The following is a 15,072-nucleotide window of genomic DNA, read 5'->3' as shown; positions in this document are numbered from 1 at the left end:
TTTTTACCCAAATGTGCCATCTTTCCTCCAACTATTTGAATTCATAGAGCAGCCCATGTCCATGACTCACACCGAGAAGATGTTTGAGACCTAGAGGTACAGTTAGGCTTCACTCAGAACTGAGTTTCCCAAGTCCTTCTGGTATTTTCCATTCAATCCAATGGCAGTGTCTAAGATGGAATGGTAGAGTACAGCATTCTTCAAACCCAAATTGCCTATATATCATATGACACATTTTACCCAATTCATGTACTGTTATTTATTTTACCCTTAGTTTGATTTTTTAGCGTAACAGAGACTACTAGTATTACAATGAAAGTGGTAAATTCCAGTACCCCAATAAAATTCATGATAAGTAAAATGAAAGAAAATTATTCTGTACCATTGAAATTTGTCTTGCACACCACCAGTGGAACAATCTTTAGGTTTAAGGGAAAACTGTCATAGTGATAAGAGACTTAAGAGTCCTCAGTCCTTGTCTGGGCTGGACATTAATTCACTGTTGACTTTATAGACAAATCCCTTTCCCTCTGGCCTCTGTTCCTCCCTGGGAATTGAAAGGATTGAGTCAGATAATTCTCTCCATCTCTAAGTTTTGTTTTTTTTTTTAATGACCAGGAGGATTTTATGAAATTACAAAAAGAATTGGGTAGGGCTTCATTTACCCTGATGAAAATACCTTCCCTCCCTCACTTGTTCTAAAAACCCAAGTCTATAACATAACTCTGGCCTTCCATTTTCCAATGACATCTCACTTCTAGCACAGTGACTTAAGTGGGGGAAGCAACTTCCATTTGCTCAGAAAATTCCTTCAAATACACCACATAGTCTTAGCCTCTAGGCTCATTTTTACTTGGAGAAACCAATCAACAGGATGCTGGTTCAGACCACGCCAAATGTCTTTTTTCCCTACCTGGTGCATGTGTCTTTTATTTAGGTGGGCTCCAAGTTTGATTGTGACACCCTCTTTTGAAAAAATCTTTTTTTTCAGCTTTCAAAAGTAATATATATTGTGACACATTCAAGCATTACCAAAATATTTAATGTAGGAAATAAAAGTCCCCCATAGTCTCATTCTCAAGAGATAAAACAACTATAAACAGTTTTGGGTCCATTTCTCTAGACTTCTTTTTCCCCATATAAAAACAATAAAACATTAAAAAATAGAAATGGGATCTTACTGTACATACTGTTTTGCTACTTGCTCTCCGCATTCCCCCTCCATTTTAATCTTTTATCCTGGATATTTTTGACTTTTTCTGCATGGAATGAGGTCACCTGCCTGTGGCACTTATTGGCCATGAGATTTTAGATGAATCACTGCTCCTCTCAGGGTTTCAGTTTCCTCATCAGTAAAAAGAAAGGGACTTTCCCCACCTGCCCATCTCCCTATGATATGTCTTTTTTTGGTAAGACTTTATTTATTTTAGAGAGAGAGAGAGCATGAGTGGGGCAAGGGGCAGAAGGAGAGGGAGGGAGAGAATCTCAAGCACACTACCCACCGGGTGTGGAGCCTGACGCGGGGCACAATCTCTTGACTCTGAGATCATGACCTGAGCCAAAATCAAGAGTTGGATGCTTAACAGACTGAGCCACCCAGGTGCCCCCCTATGATTTAAATCTTAAGGGAGATGATGTGTGCATGTGCAAGCGTAAGCAGCCTGGGGTGGACTCCAGTGGATTAGTCTCTGTCCCATCATCTGATTTACTGGGTTTGTAGCAGTGCCCATGACCAGAAAATCTATAGTTTACCAAGTTGTTTGTTTGTAGACCTCTCTAGAAGTTAAGCTGCATGAGAGCAGGGACTACATCTGTTCTGTTCATCCCTGTGTCTGTCCCCAGAACTTAGAACAATTACTGGCTTATGGTAGGAATTCAGTAAGTATTTTTGGGATAATGAGCAAATTGTCCACTCTCAGGTAGGCTTCCAGTTGATAAAAGGCCCAATGGGAAGGAACAGGGCAGAGCAGGACTGGGCTGAGCCTGGGTGCCAGTGGATGGCTGGCTGCTCCAGTGTCCTTGAGCTCCCCGTCCTCCAGCTTGCCTATTCTGCAAGCCTTCTCTCTCTGCCTGCAACATTCTCTCCTGGCACTATTGCCACCTGGTGAATTAGTCATTCTTTGTGGCCCAGTTTGTGTCCTGGCTTCTTCAACTTTGTGCTGTCTCCCCACCTCCAGGCTGAGTTAAACAGACTCTTCTTGATGCTCCATAATGCTCTGCACCTATCCCCTTTTAATAATAGTCATCATGGTTTTCCTGCTTTGCACAATTTCTTTGTGCCACATGTATGGCTAACACTCTATATACCTTCTCCCATTTAATCCTTAGGATGATTTTTGGGGGTGGGGGGGACTAGATACTAATCATTGCCATTTTACAGATGAGGAAAACCGAGGCTTAGGAATCTTAAAAACAATCTTTGTCCAGGACATACAAGTATCAATCAAGTGATATAACCAGGATTCCAGAATATATCTGACTGATACACAAGAGTTTTTAACTGCTGGGTCTTCTATGAGCCAACTTAATTTAAGAATTATGCAATGACAGCTGGACAGACCCATAGGCTTTATATAGTCCAGTCTTCTTATAAGCATGGAAGAACTGAGACTCAGTGACAAAGGCAGAGCAGGAATTGCAGGGGGAGGAAAATCCTGTTCTCATCTCCAGGATGTTCAATTTTGAGGCAGCATGGGAGTTACACCTTTTATTGAAACTTGTCACCCTTTTTTCTAGGAAGCATACCTTTTTATATTCCAAGGCATATTCAACAAAGTCCTCCAAGCCCCTTCTCTCTGGATATGATACAGTCTTTTCTTGGCTCCTGTCAAGAGTTTTTCTTTTCTGCTAAATGTTTTAGGTCACACCAAGAAAATGATCTCTAATGAAGTTCATGCTTTCTGCACAATTAAAAACCATTGTAGGAAGTTTGCCTTGTCCTATGGAAGGGGCCTCTCTGCAGACCTGGGTCATGGTGGGAAGCAGCTTGATCTGTGATGGCTCAGATGTTTTGAAAGGCCCAGAGTTTTCACATGCTCAGCCAGATAGCAAGGATAAAGCTGAGCAACTCACCTCACTGGCTACTGAGCCAGGGCTGAGCCACCGTGTCCAGCTCACTCTCACTGTGACTCATGTCTTAGAGCAAAAAAGGGGTCACAGTGAGACACAGCAGTGCTTTGGGGTTGGCTGGTTGGAAGTCTTCTGGTCCTGGGCTTCTGCAGAGCCAATAAGAAGATGATGGGGGAGCAGGCATGCGGGGACCAAGTAATTCAACTCAACAGGCACTGAATACCTAATATACATGAACCACGGGGTCACTGCTATGTGTGAGGAAGAAGTAGAACAAGTTGAAAACTCTGGGAAGCATCAGGGGGTGTGTCTTTATCTTCTTGTTGCCCTTCCCCATGTCCCACAAAATGCATTAAGTTCCTGGCCTTGGAAGGGCTTACAGTCCAGTAGGGAAGTTAGAAGGGCATCCAAATGCATGTAAGGCCACTGACAGTGACCTGAGTGCTGAGGGGCATGCCTACATCTCCCAGGGGATTCAGGAAGGAGAGTCTACGGCCAGTTGGGGGATGGTGGTGGTCCAGGGACTGCCTCGCAGAGGCAGTGAGGCTAGAGCTGGACCTTGAGGCATGGATAGGATCTCAGAGACGTGCAGAAGAAATTGGCATTCATTAAGGGCTTATGCTCTGTGCAGAAAAAGTGCATGAAAGGTAACTTCATTGATCTATTGGTGAAGCTCTTATCTTCAGTTTTTAAGATGGGTGAACTGCCAAGGTCATACAGCAAGGAAGTGACCGAGGCAGGATTCAAAGTCAAATGAGCTTGAATCCGGAGCCAGTTGGTGTGCCTTTCAGGGCAGAAATGAGGGAAGGGTTTTTTCTGGATTTACGGAGAGATAGGGACCAATGTGAGAATAGTACAGGGATGAGAATAAGGGGCATACTACAGAGACCAGTGAGAAGTTCAGTTTGGGCTGTAATTTGGTTTGTGTGAAGGAAAGGGCTGGACACGGAGGTGGGGGCTTTATGGTGGCAAGTGGAGTTTGTGGCAAGTGGAGTTTTGTCCTGCTAAAACCTGGCACGCTTAGCAAAGGGCAGCGTGAATGCAAACGGGTGAGATAACTCTGCATGCACACTGATAACATATTGCTGAGTGAAAAAAGGAAGTTGCAGAGCACGGTGTTTACTATAAGCCCATTTCTGAAAAACAGAAACAGCTCCCTAGTGTAGCACGGCAGGTCAAAGCTCTCTGAAGCCAGACTGCTTGGATTTCAATCCGGCACTGCCATTTCCAAGGTGGGTAACCCGAGGAAAATGATTTAACCTCCCTGTTTCCTCATCTGTAACCTCATCTCTACAATGGGGTGAACAGTGCTTTATAGGATTGTTCTGAAGCTTACGTAGCTTAATACACAGCTTGTAGAAAGATATCAGGTACATAGTAAGCACTCATGTTTTTGTCATTATGTTATTAAAACCATCTGGAAGGCTGAATATCAAACTGTTAACTGATTTGCCCCAGGGGGTAAGATTTCTGTGGATTTTAGTTTGAATCCAATTTCCCTATGTGGTTTAAATATTTTATAGCAAACCTGTAATGCTTATAATGTAAACAAACCAAGTTTATTTCAAGAGTTGATATTAGGAGACTTTGTTTTTATTGTATTTTTTTCTTCTATTAGCAGCAGGCCTGCTATGGATACACTTGGAGAAGTCTCTGGTGTCACTCAGAGAGCTATTGAAAACAGGTGTCTGAGACAGCATTGTTCGGGCTTCCCACAGGCCAGGTCTGGCTGGGGTGCCGCTCATGATTACAGAGGAGTGCTGGCCCAGTCCTTGCTTCCTGTCCCCATTCTGCTCCCGCCACCCTCGTCAGGCCTGGGCATGGTTTCTTGGATTAGAGATGTTCTGAGAAGCCCTTTGGCCACGCTTTGGGAACGGCCAATCTGGAGTCTGTGGCGAAACCTTCAATGCTGGAGCTTGGGCTGCCTCTCCAACCTCCCTCCCTGGAGAATAAGGGAAACTGAGTATTCTCAGTCTTGTGTGTTTGTGGGTTAGGATGTGAGGCTTTGGTCTGAGGACTAACGACTGGCAATTAAAAATTTTTAAGGGCACCTGGATGGCTCAGTCGGTTAAGCATCCGACTCATGATCTCAGGGTCGTGAGATTGAGCCCCTTGCCAGGCTCTGTGCTGAGTGTGGAGCCTGCTTAAGATTCTCTCCCTCCCTCTGCCCCTCCCTGCTCCTGCTCACATGCACTCTCTCTCTCTCTAAAAAAAACTTAAAAAAAAAAAAACGGGCCACAGATTATGCTGTTTTTCTTCCTGGCCTCCCAGCCCAGGCAGACATTGTCTTCCAGAACCCTCGACAGCTCCTTCAATCGAGGGCTTTTGTTCATGGTGGGATGAAGGTGAAAGGTACTGTAGTGACCCGTCTGCCCTTAGAGCCCTGACCACGTCCATCTGTGATGGGGGCAGAAGTCAGTACCATTTCCCTCCTCTGTGAAGGGAGGAGAGTGAAAACTCACATCTATTTATAGATGTACGTTAACTTTATGATGATCTAGAACCATCTGAAAGAGATTAGCCCTTGATTATCTAGAGAGGGAAATTAATCTCCTTTCTACCTCTGTTTTCGTCATCCACTTCATTCCCCTCTCTCCTCCCTGGTGCATTCTTGGAGTAACAATATCAGTGCAGTGGTTAAGAGAATGTTTTCTGGAGTCAGCCTGGTTTTGAATCCCGACTTTGCCTCTTAGTAGTTGTCTTACCTTGGGCAAATTACATAACCTCTTTATGCCTAAGTTTTATCAGCTGTAAATGGGAATATAATAGTACTTATGTCTAAAGATTTTTGTGGGGTTATGAGATAAGGCACATGGTGTTGTTAGCACAGGACCTGGCATTCAATAAATGCTCAATAAAGAGTAACAACTATTATTAGTGCATTGTTGCAGCCCAGGTTGAGAGGGAGCATCATGAGGGAGGAAGAAGGGAAGATTCGGGAAGAAAGGAACGTTAGCCTGCAGCATCTATTAGCATAAAAGATGCACGTACTCTGTGCCCTAGCAATTCCATTTCTTGTTCTTGTTATCTGCCTGGGAAAACATCACATGTGTTCACAAAGATGTAGGGACACTGTGATTATTGCAGCACTGATGGCAGTGGGAAATTGAGAAGAAAGTATAGATGCCCATCAGTCGCGGGATGGCTGGAAAACAAGGGGTATACGTAACATCAAATGCTCTGCACTAGTTAAAAGAATGAGGTGGAACTGTATGCCTACATAGGTGAAGCTTCCCAAGACGTGGTAAGACGTGCACAAAAGAAATTGCAGAATGATACAGGCAATATGCTTCCTCAAGATGACAGTATATGTACCCTTCAATAGTTATGCACACGTGTGTGTATGCATCCATACACATACACACACACGTAGATGAATAAAAATTACCAAGTACAATACCTCTTAAAGAAACAAAAGCTGGGATGGACCTGGAGATCCTATCAAAGGGGATTTTTAGGCTGAAGTCTAGTTATTAGATTTTTTTAAAAAAGGAATGTATGCATATATTGTACAATTACAAATGATCAAGAACAGAGAAAGAAATAACCTATCTGGCTAAGAATCAGAAGAATATGGCTGTCGAACTGAAGGCCTGATGGAGAATTCCCAGCTCTTCTCTTGTAGGCTCCTTTCCATCCTCCCACTGTGGCCCACTGGGGGAGGGGGGCTCTTAGGCTGTGGACTGCACCAGCTCATCAGACCTGCAGCTCTTGGAATGTATATGTGTGTGTGTGTGTGTGTGTGTGTGTGTGTGTGTGTGTGTGTGTGTGTGTGTGTGTATAGTCTTAGGCAAGTCACTTCCCCAAATCTCAGTTTTCTCACTCTAAAATGGGGATAGTAACCACTGTCTTGTATCTATTTTTTAAGGTGACTGGGAAGCTCCTATGGGATTGTGAGTGTGAAACACTGGCTAAGCTGCCAAGTGCGCGTGTAGGACAGTGCTGCAGGTCCGCCTGGCCGCCAGGGTTGCTGCGGCCGTGCCGCGTTCCTCCCGAGCCGGGCAGTGCTGCAGAATTGAGCACACGGCCATCAACCCGCAGCTCTCCAAGGCCGAAGACCATAGCGGTTACTTTATTTGTTGTCTAAGATAATAATATGCTTTGCAGAAAGGATAATAGGTCGAAATGGGTAGAGAAGAAGGAAGGACGTGGTCCCAAGGTCAGACAGATGGTAGGAGGGGGCAAGACTCTGAACATCTGGGAGTCCGAAATGGTACACTAGTTATGTGGGGCTGACAGTGTGATGTGCACAGGGAGACTGATCAGTGAGGTCATCCTTGGAGCGAGAAACCACAGATTTCCTCCTTCTGATCACCTTGATCTACCTCCTCCCTCAGTCCCGACAGACTCACTGCTGTGTCCTTGAGCCCCCCAGGGCTGGGATTCATAGCCCATTCCTCAGGTGCCCCTTCTCCTTATCCAGCATCGCATGGTCGGAATACCCAGGTACACTAGGACTCCAGGGCCCAGACCACCAGTTTGGGAATGGGGATAGCTCTCTGAGGTGTGTGTCTGTGTTTATGAGCCAAAGGAGGAAAGTGCAGAGGCAGAACCCTTAGAGGTGACATGCAGGGGAATCAGTTTAGGGGCTGAATAGAACTGTGCAGGACTTGGGGAGCTCCACCATTCACTCTATAACCTTAGGGAAGTCATTTGTCCTCTCCTCATCTGCAAAATCAAAGGGTTGATCTATGTCAGGGGTCCCCAGCCAGAATCATTTAGAGCCCTACTCCTCAAACCTTGAGTCCATGGAAGCATCAGCATCACCTGGGGGCTGTTAGAAATGCAGCCTCTCTGGCCCCACCCCTGACCTCCTGAGTTTTAATCAGCATCTCAATGAGATTCTCAAGTGATTCACACACACACTGAAGTTTGAAAAGCACTGATTTAGAGACTCTTGCTAACATTACAAGTTTCTGGGTCCCCCTCCTGAGAGATTGTGATTCAAGAGTCTAGTATGGAGGGGGGAAAACTATATGTTTGACCAGCCCCTTACAGCTAGATTTGAGAGCCGCTGAATTATAGACTTGCCTTAAGTCTCTATGATTCTGTTGGCACTTAAAATACTCTGAAGGAACGTGCGACTCTCTGGGGGTGAATGGGTGGGAAATTGAGGAGGACCTTGCCAGGAAAGGAGCAGAGGCTTATACTCTAGGTGCCTCTGGGTTGCCCCGTATGTGAGGCAAGAGCGAAGCGCTGCCCATTTCACGGCTGGGATTAATGACTGTCAGCAGCTCCCTGTTAAGACGGTAAACTCGTTTAGCAACGGACACCAAGAAACAGCCGGATCCAAAGGCAGAGAGTGATAATCTAATTGCACTGAATTAGCCTCAGGAGACTCGGACAATATCAACTTCAGAAAATCACAAAGGGATCCTTTATAAGGAGTTTCAAAAGCTTTGGGGCCTCCGGCACCCCTCATCAGGGCTTGCATTACAAAGCAGAGGCACTGCCGATAAGCCCCTCTCCTCAGCATCTCCGGGCATTGTTCCCTTCCAGTGTGCTTTCTGCATGAATTTGCTGGCTGGCCCCATGGTGTTTTCAGTTGTGTGTTAGGCTTAACAGGGCTGGTTCAGGAGGGACAGCTGGGGTTCAGGGCTGAGAGGCCTTCAGCCATACCGGCCACCGGTCCTGTGAACGCTGTCCGTGCCCATGGACTTGTCTGGAGACAGTGCACTTTCTAGTGGTCTTTCTGGCTCTGACATTTTCTTATTCTGAGGTCTTTCTCACTTCTTAAAATCAGCCTCTTACATAACCAGGTGATTTCTGTTTAATAATCCTTTGTTGCATTGTGTGTGCGCGTGCGCATGCTCGTGTTCATTGCCCAATTTATTCATCACCAATCCATTTTAAAGAATGAAAAGGGATGAGTGAAAGTGTGTTTATGGCATGGCCCAGAGAGCTTACAAAGATCAGAATGGTACTTTGGGGGTCAGGAAAGGAGGGAATAGCAGTATTGTGAAGATTTGTCTCTGACCTGCATTCATTTACTTTAATGCAGTAAATTATAAATCTCATTCCACAAAAGCAGCTTGAATTTCTTCTACATCCTTCCTGGGAGGTGGATTTCTCTGATTTCATACCTCCAGTGACAGGGGACCCTTACTACCACCAAGGCAGCCCATTGCACCACTTGACGGATCTGCCAGAAACTTCCAAATTACATTGAACTAGAATTTGTGTGTGTACATTAAAATAATTATCCATCAATTTGACCCACTTCTTCTCTTGGAGCTGTATAGAATAAATCAAATTTAATATTTCCCAAATGGGGTCCCTGGACCCCATAGGGGGTTCATGAAATAGTAATGAGGATTCAGAATCCATTTTAAACATTTCAGAGACTCTAACAAATTGCATATTTACTTCTGACAAAGCTCTATGGACTCACTAAAAAGCATCACGTGTCTTTACTTTTGTTTTCTCTTAGGTCAACTCAGTGTGGCGATATCGCTTATCCCATAATGTTCAGTATTTCTGGCAGTTATGTATGCCTTTGATTAATAAAGATGGGGAAAATAAGTTAATGATGAATAGGATTTGGCAAACAGATTTTTACAAACATAGCTTTTATGGGGGGAGGAAAAAACCCAAATGGAATCCCCAGTGAAAGTATAGAAACTTTTGGTCTCTTTCTCATGCCACTCCTCAGCTCTGTGGGGACAGTAATCAAGCACCATGTTTTCTCATCATCCAAAGCGCTTCCTGGGGAAATGGACATATTTATGTGACTTGTCAATAATCTAGGGTATCACCATCTAGGGTGGGATAACCCTCCACAGTGAAGTTGCTTAATGAGGTCCTCAATTCTTTCAGACTTTTGAGCCTGAATATAATGCAACGTTGCTATTTCTTATAACAATTGAAATATGCAGCAATATTTGTAACCAAAACTATTCTATCATGGAGGAGATTGGAAGAAGATAATCCTTAACTGGCACAGTTAAAAATGATTTTAGAGAGAGTGATTTGTTGATTCCCTTCATTTTACAGCTGGGGAAACTGAGGACCAGAAAGGTCACGGAACCCTCTCAAGGTCATGGCCCTAGCTAAATTCTGGATCCCAGGTCTCCTGCCCTTTGGGCCAGGGCTGCTTTGCCTAAAGCAGCAGAAAACCTGCAGAATAGCGTCAAGATGGCCAGGCAGGCCATCTGAAACATCATTCTGGCTTCTGCCAGCTGATGAAGGAAATAAAGTTAGTGACGCCCACATAAATGCGATGCTGTCGCAAGACGTGTACATGGGCTGTCTGAAGAGGAGTTCTGTGGGCCCCCTGATGAAGGAAAAAGGTTTTCATGTAGTTTTAAAGGGAGCAGTGTCTCCCCTTTCTGCAAGGACAGGGACTCTGGCATCTGTTACCTCTGTCCCCCCACAGAGTGCCTGGTTGTGGACCGGACACTTCCATACATGATAAATACATGCCTGGTGAAGAAAGGAAGGCAGCGTTGGCACTGAAGCAAATTCATTTTGAGCCTTTGTGGGTATGGGCCTCTTTCTTTTATAAAGACCTTATCCCAGGTGGGAGGGAACTTAGAGGTGTTGGAATCAGTCATTTGAGTTGATTGGTGAGAAAATTGAGTCCCCATGATGCAAAGAGACTTGTTAAAGCCATGCTGCAGGACGGGGGCAGAGCTGACTTTAGAATGGGGGTTTTTCAAATCACAGCCCAACTGCTCCCTCCACTGTACCACATGTTTGCAACCTCTTTCATAACAAGTTGGTCTCAAGAATAAATTTCCTAAATATCCCCTGATAGGTCATCACCAGTTTTGCGAATATGCAGAAGTTATGTGCCAATTCATAACTCTATTTACACCAGCCTAGGGTCCTCGTCTAAGCTGTCCTTCGGAAATAAAAGACGTGATGCTTTCTTTTCTCTTACTCAAGGTTCCTAAGCTCCCAGAAGAGGGTAGACTGACATTTTGATTGGCCCTGGTGCAAACTTGCCCAAGAAACTTCTTTCCTTAGGAAAAGAATCCTTGGTCCATTTCAGAAGCTCTTAGATACTTTCTGTGTGCCCAAAATGCAGTGGGTAAGATTTGAGGGAAAATACAGCTATGCTACCAGGAGGAAAAGATTGAGGTGGGCATCTGCCCCTCTTGGCCAGCTTGGAGAGTGAGAAGCCAGAGGGGCCACCTCAAAGGAAAATTCATTCACCTGGTTTTCCAGGATGATATGAAACAATCTATTTGCCATGTTTCTTTTGATCCAAGTGTGAATAGAAACATCTTTCCTTCAAGGTTTTAGTGACCTTTCTTCGTAAATGAGTGCCATATTTAGCACAAAACCCTGTGCAAGGAAGCATCTACTGGGATGGCAGGTAGAAGTGGCACATAAAGAGAAGCTGATCATCTTCTGGGAAAGCCAGCCATGGATTAGGCTTGGTTTATCTCCTCTACCTTTATTCCCTTTGCATGCATGGGCTAGGTCCCTTTTTGCTTCATTAGGGTGCTTTGTGTGTTTCTTAAGGAGCATTTTCTCAAGGAAACTTGACTTCTTTCTTCATTAAAAAAAATTAGTACATCAGAACAGCAGATTAAATATTTGGTCATTCTATACTGGTGGTTCTCAGCTGCAGATAATTTTTGCACCCCAACCCTCACCGCAGGATTTTTGGCAAGGTCTGGAGACATTTTTGATTGTCATGACTTGGGGGGGGGGTGCCGCTGGGGCCATGGCACTGCTAAACATCTTACAATGCACAGGACAGCCCTCCTAATAAAGATTATCCGGTTCAAAATGTCAATAGTGCCAGGACTGAGAAACATGTTTTATGCTATGAGTCTATTTGAATTACTCAGAAGATAAAAAATTCTGGGGTCTTCCTGGGGCCCTTCTAGCCATAAGGCACTGTAAAGGCTCTGGGAATCAAAGCAAGTTCCCTTTGGCTTGAAAAGGAGGTTTGAAAGGAATGTGCTTCTACCATAAAAAAACCATATCTTTGCCTATTATTTTTGACCAGTCTGGATATAAAGCCCCATCTCCAACTGAAAATAAAGAGACAAAATTTAGGTTATTGAATCCTAGAATGTCACTCATGGAATTTTAGAACCATAGGCTTTTAAAATACCAGAGCAGGAACTTCAGCCAAATCACCTCATTTTACTTATGGGGTCACAGTTGATGAACACTGCAATGCTGTGTGCCTCCCAGTGCCCTGTGTCTCTCTCCCCTCAGCTCTGTCTAAGGCCTCGATTTGTTCTCTGTGTTGGCACCATCTGAGATTTCTGGCTCACTTCGATTGTTGTTTTGTGTTACCGTCATTATTGCCAGTTTGCTGGTTATGTACTGATGCAGCGGTACTTCTGTTATTGATGGCCTTTCCTTTTCTGGCCCCCAGATTTCCCCAACAAGGTGATCAGCTGGCATCATTTAATCTAAGGAGTACCTGGGTGCCTGAGATGGTTGGACTGGCTCATTCCAACATGGGTGCCTGTCCCTTGGGGGAGAAAGGGTTATTCACATGGAACCTGCTAGAGAGCTGCCCGTCTCCATTCACCCCGACATACAATTCTATTGAGTCCCCAGATTTTAATACTTCTGCATTTTTACCTAAAATTTCAAAAATGAGAGAGTTAGAAATGAAAGTGCCAATTATACAAAGACAATACTTTCCCTCCTTTTGACCTTTTTTCCCCCATCTCTCTGAAAAATTCCTGAGGGTATTTCCCTAGTTCAATTCCTAGTTTTATTATTTTATGTTTCAGAACATTTCTGAAACAACATTTACTCCTCAGATGATGTAGCCATTCCTGTATTTTGAAAGTGCAATAGTACCAATCCCTTCCCAGCTCTCCAGAGTCATGACTCTTCTTTCCTTATAAACACAGAATCCCATATACATTGTAGCTCAGATATGCCTTGACACATGTAGGGGAAGGAGATGTAGAGTGAGCCTTTCTGACGGGCCACCACCAGTTTACTTAAAGAATTAACACGGTGGATTCATAGTGTTATCAAAATGAATACAATGCAAACCTTTTAGACTGTGTCTCCCTTTTGTGAAAGACAATGTCGGGGAGAAGAAAATCAAGCATACTGTTCATCAAGAAAAAAGGAATCGGTGTGCATATGGGAGGTGATGTGCTTGGTCCTATTAATTTGCTCTTTAATCTTTCTGGTTCAGTTCTGTCTCAGTAAGTCAAACAGAGAATCAATTTGCATACAAATGTTACCAAGTACCCCACCTCCAAGCATTTTACAGTTCTGTATGTATGTAGGGGAGAAAGGATTTGATATTGTTAAGAGGATACTTCCTGCCCTTTCCCCCATAAAGTAGCTACATTTCACTACAATTCACAAGGCCCTGGATTGTTGCACTTTTTTCATTCTATCTGACTCCCTGACTATTTGCATTCTGAGCTGTGGGCAGGACTATGGCCTATCAAATTATTTGAGCTGGAGATTAGAAGCTTTGGCATTGGGTATCGCAGGGAAGGAGGGGGTTTTTTCTTCATCTCAAGAGAAAGACATGAAGAGTGGTTGACGTATAGACCCTTACAACCTGTGGTCTGGGGGAGGTGTCATTCATTTAATAAACCAATCGACAGGTTAGTCAAACCAACAATTCATATGAGAATTCTCTACAATGTTAAAAGGAAAACCAAGAATTAGTTGCTGGTTTATGATGGAGAAAATAATATTTGGTGGTTACTTATTTTTAAAAATAACCTAGAGTGGGTTTTTCAAATGACTGTTAATACAATGCTGTGGTAAAACATGAGAGGCAGGTATCTAAAATGAGAAAGATTAATGATCCCTGCGGGTCATGGAAGAAGAAAAATTTTTTTCAATTCATATAAATGGAATTTATCATAACCATCTCTGACGATGGCTGATTCACCCACTTACAAAGGACTATCTATTCCAATGCTTCCCGAAGAGGTGATTTTTCACTTTTCACTTGTACTAGCATAGAAGGCTAAGCCTTTAGGCAGAAAATTTTAACCTGGGAGATAACGGGTGAGGGAACTCAGCTACAGACTGAGGGACAGACATAAATTAAACAAAACAAACAAGAATTGTCCATCAGTTCAGGATCTGCAGCTAACAAAGTAGAGTTTGAAAAGGTGAGTGGGTGAGAGGAAGAGTCAAAGTTTCAAAAGGGAACGTTTCCCAGGATCTGTTCCTAAGTAGATTCACTCTGCACCCAAGTTCAGGGCTTTACAACCTGAGGTCATAACACTATTGTTTCCAAGCACTAAGCCTCAGCCATCCCCCCCACCCACCGCAGAAAAAGAAAACAACAACAAAAGAGGAGAGAAAAATAAAATGTTCTGTGTCCAGCAAGTTCGAGTGCAACCTTCCCCGTCACCGCTAGTTGTCACTTGGCTCCCAGACGGGAGAGCTGAGGTTTTCGGCACTGCGGTTAGAGAGAATGCAGTCCTAATTAAACTGAGTAACTCCTAAAGATTCCCCTTAAAGTCCTCAGCCCAGTAAGAGCCAATATGCAGAGGGGCTGGGGGCCAGTGATAGGGCAGGGGTATAGCAGGTGGAAGGACAAACAAATCACAAAAAACAGGCAAACAGCTGCCAGAGCAGCGACTGTCTCAGACCTCCACGCACAAGCCAGACACCCTGCGGGCGGGGTGGGGTGGGGGAGCGGGGGATGGAAAGACCCGATTGCAGCGGTATACAACAGCCCCCTCCCCCAAAATGGGGGGATCACGGACAGAGTCAGCCTCAGTGCTCCTTTCCCCCATTTCCATTACAGCGATGTGGTCAGTAGAAAATTGCATACCTGAAGAATACAATGGTCTCCCAAAGGTAGAGTCGAAGAGTATTGAAGCTGTACATTTTTCAGGTCCTTGTGCTTTGTAGTCCACGAGTTATGGGGGCAAAAATGTTTCCAATCGGCACTTACAAAACCAGCGAGCGCTACTGAAAAAATAATCCAGATGCTAAGGGGAGGTGGAGAACCGGGGCGCGGAGGAAGAGCCCCAGGGGAAATTGGAACGAGGGGTCTGTAGGTACCACGGACAGAGGCAACCGCGAAGCGTTTCA

General features: G+C 44.4%; 1 protein-coding gene across 2 annotated transcripts in view; it reads right to left on the bottom strand.

The window, feature by feature from the left end:
* The window catches only part of GLRA1 (glycine receptor alpha 1), a 78,388-nt gene extending 63,523 nt beyond the window's left edge, over nucleotides 1-14,865 (bottom strand). For both annotated transcript variants that reach the window (XM_027606407.1, XM_027606408.1), the window contains exon 1: nucleotides 14,810-14,865. In XM_027606407.1, the coding sequence (XP_027462208.1) occupies nucleotides 14,810-14,865 (56 nt within the window). The remainder of the gene's footprint in view (nucleotides 1-14,809) is intronic.
* Between the last annotated feature and the right edge of the window lie 207 nt (nucleotides 14,866-15,072).

Source organism: Zalophus californianus, chromosome 5, assembly GCF_009762305.2.
Source record: "Zalophus californianus isolate mZalCal1 chromosome 5, mZalCal1.pri.v2, whole genome shotgun sequence".
NCBI classification, from domain to species: Eukaryota; Metazoa; Chordata; class Mammalia; order Carnivora; family Otariidae; genus Zalophus; species Zalophus californianus.
This window is presented reverse-complemented; position numbering and strand designations above follow the sequence as displayed.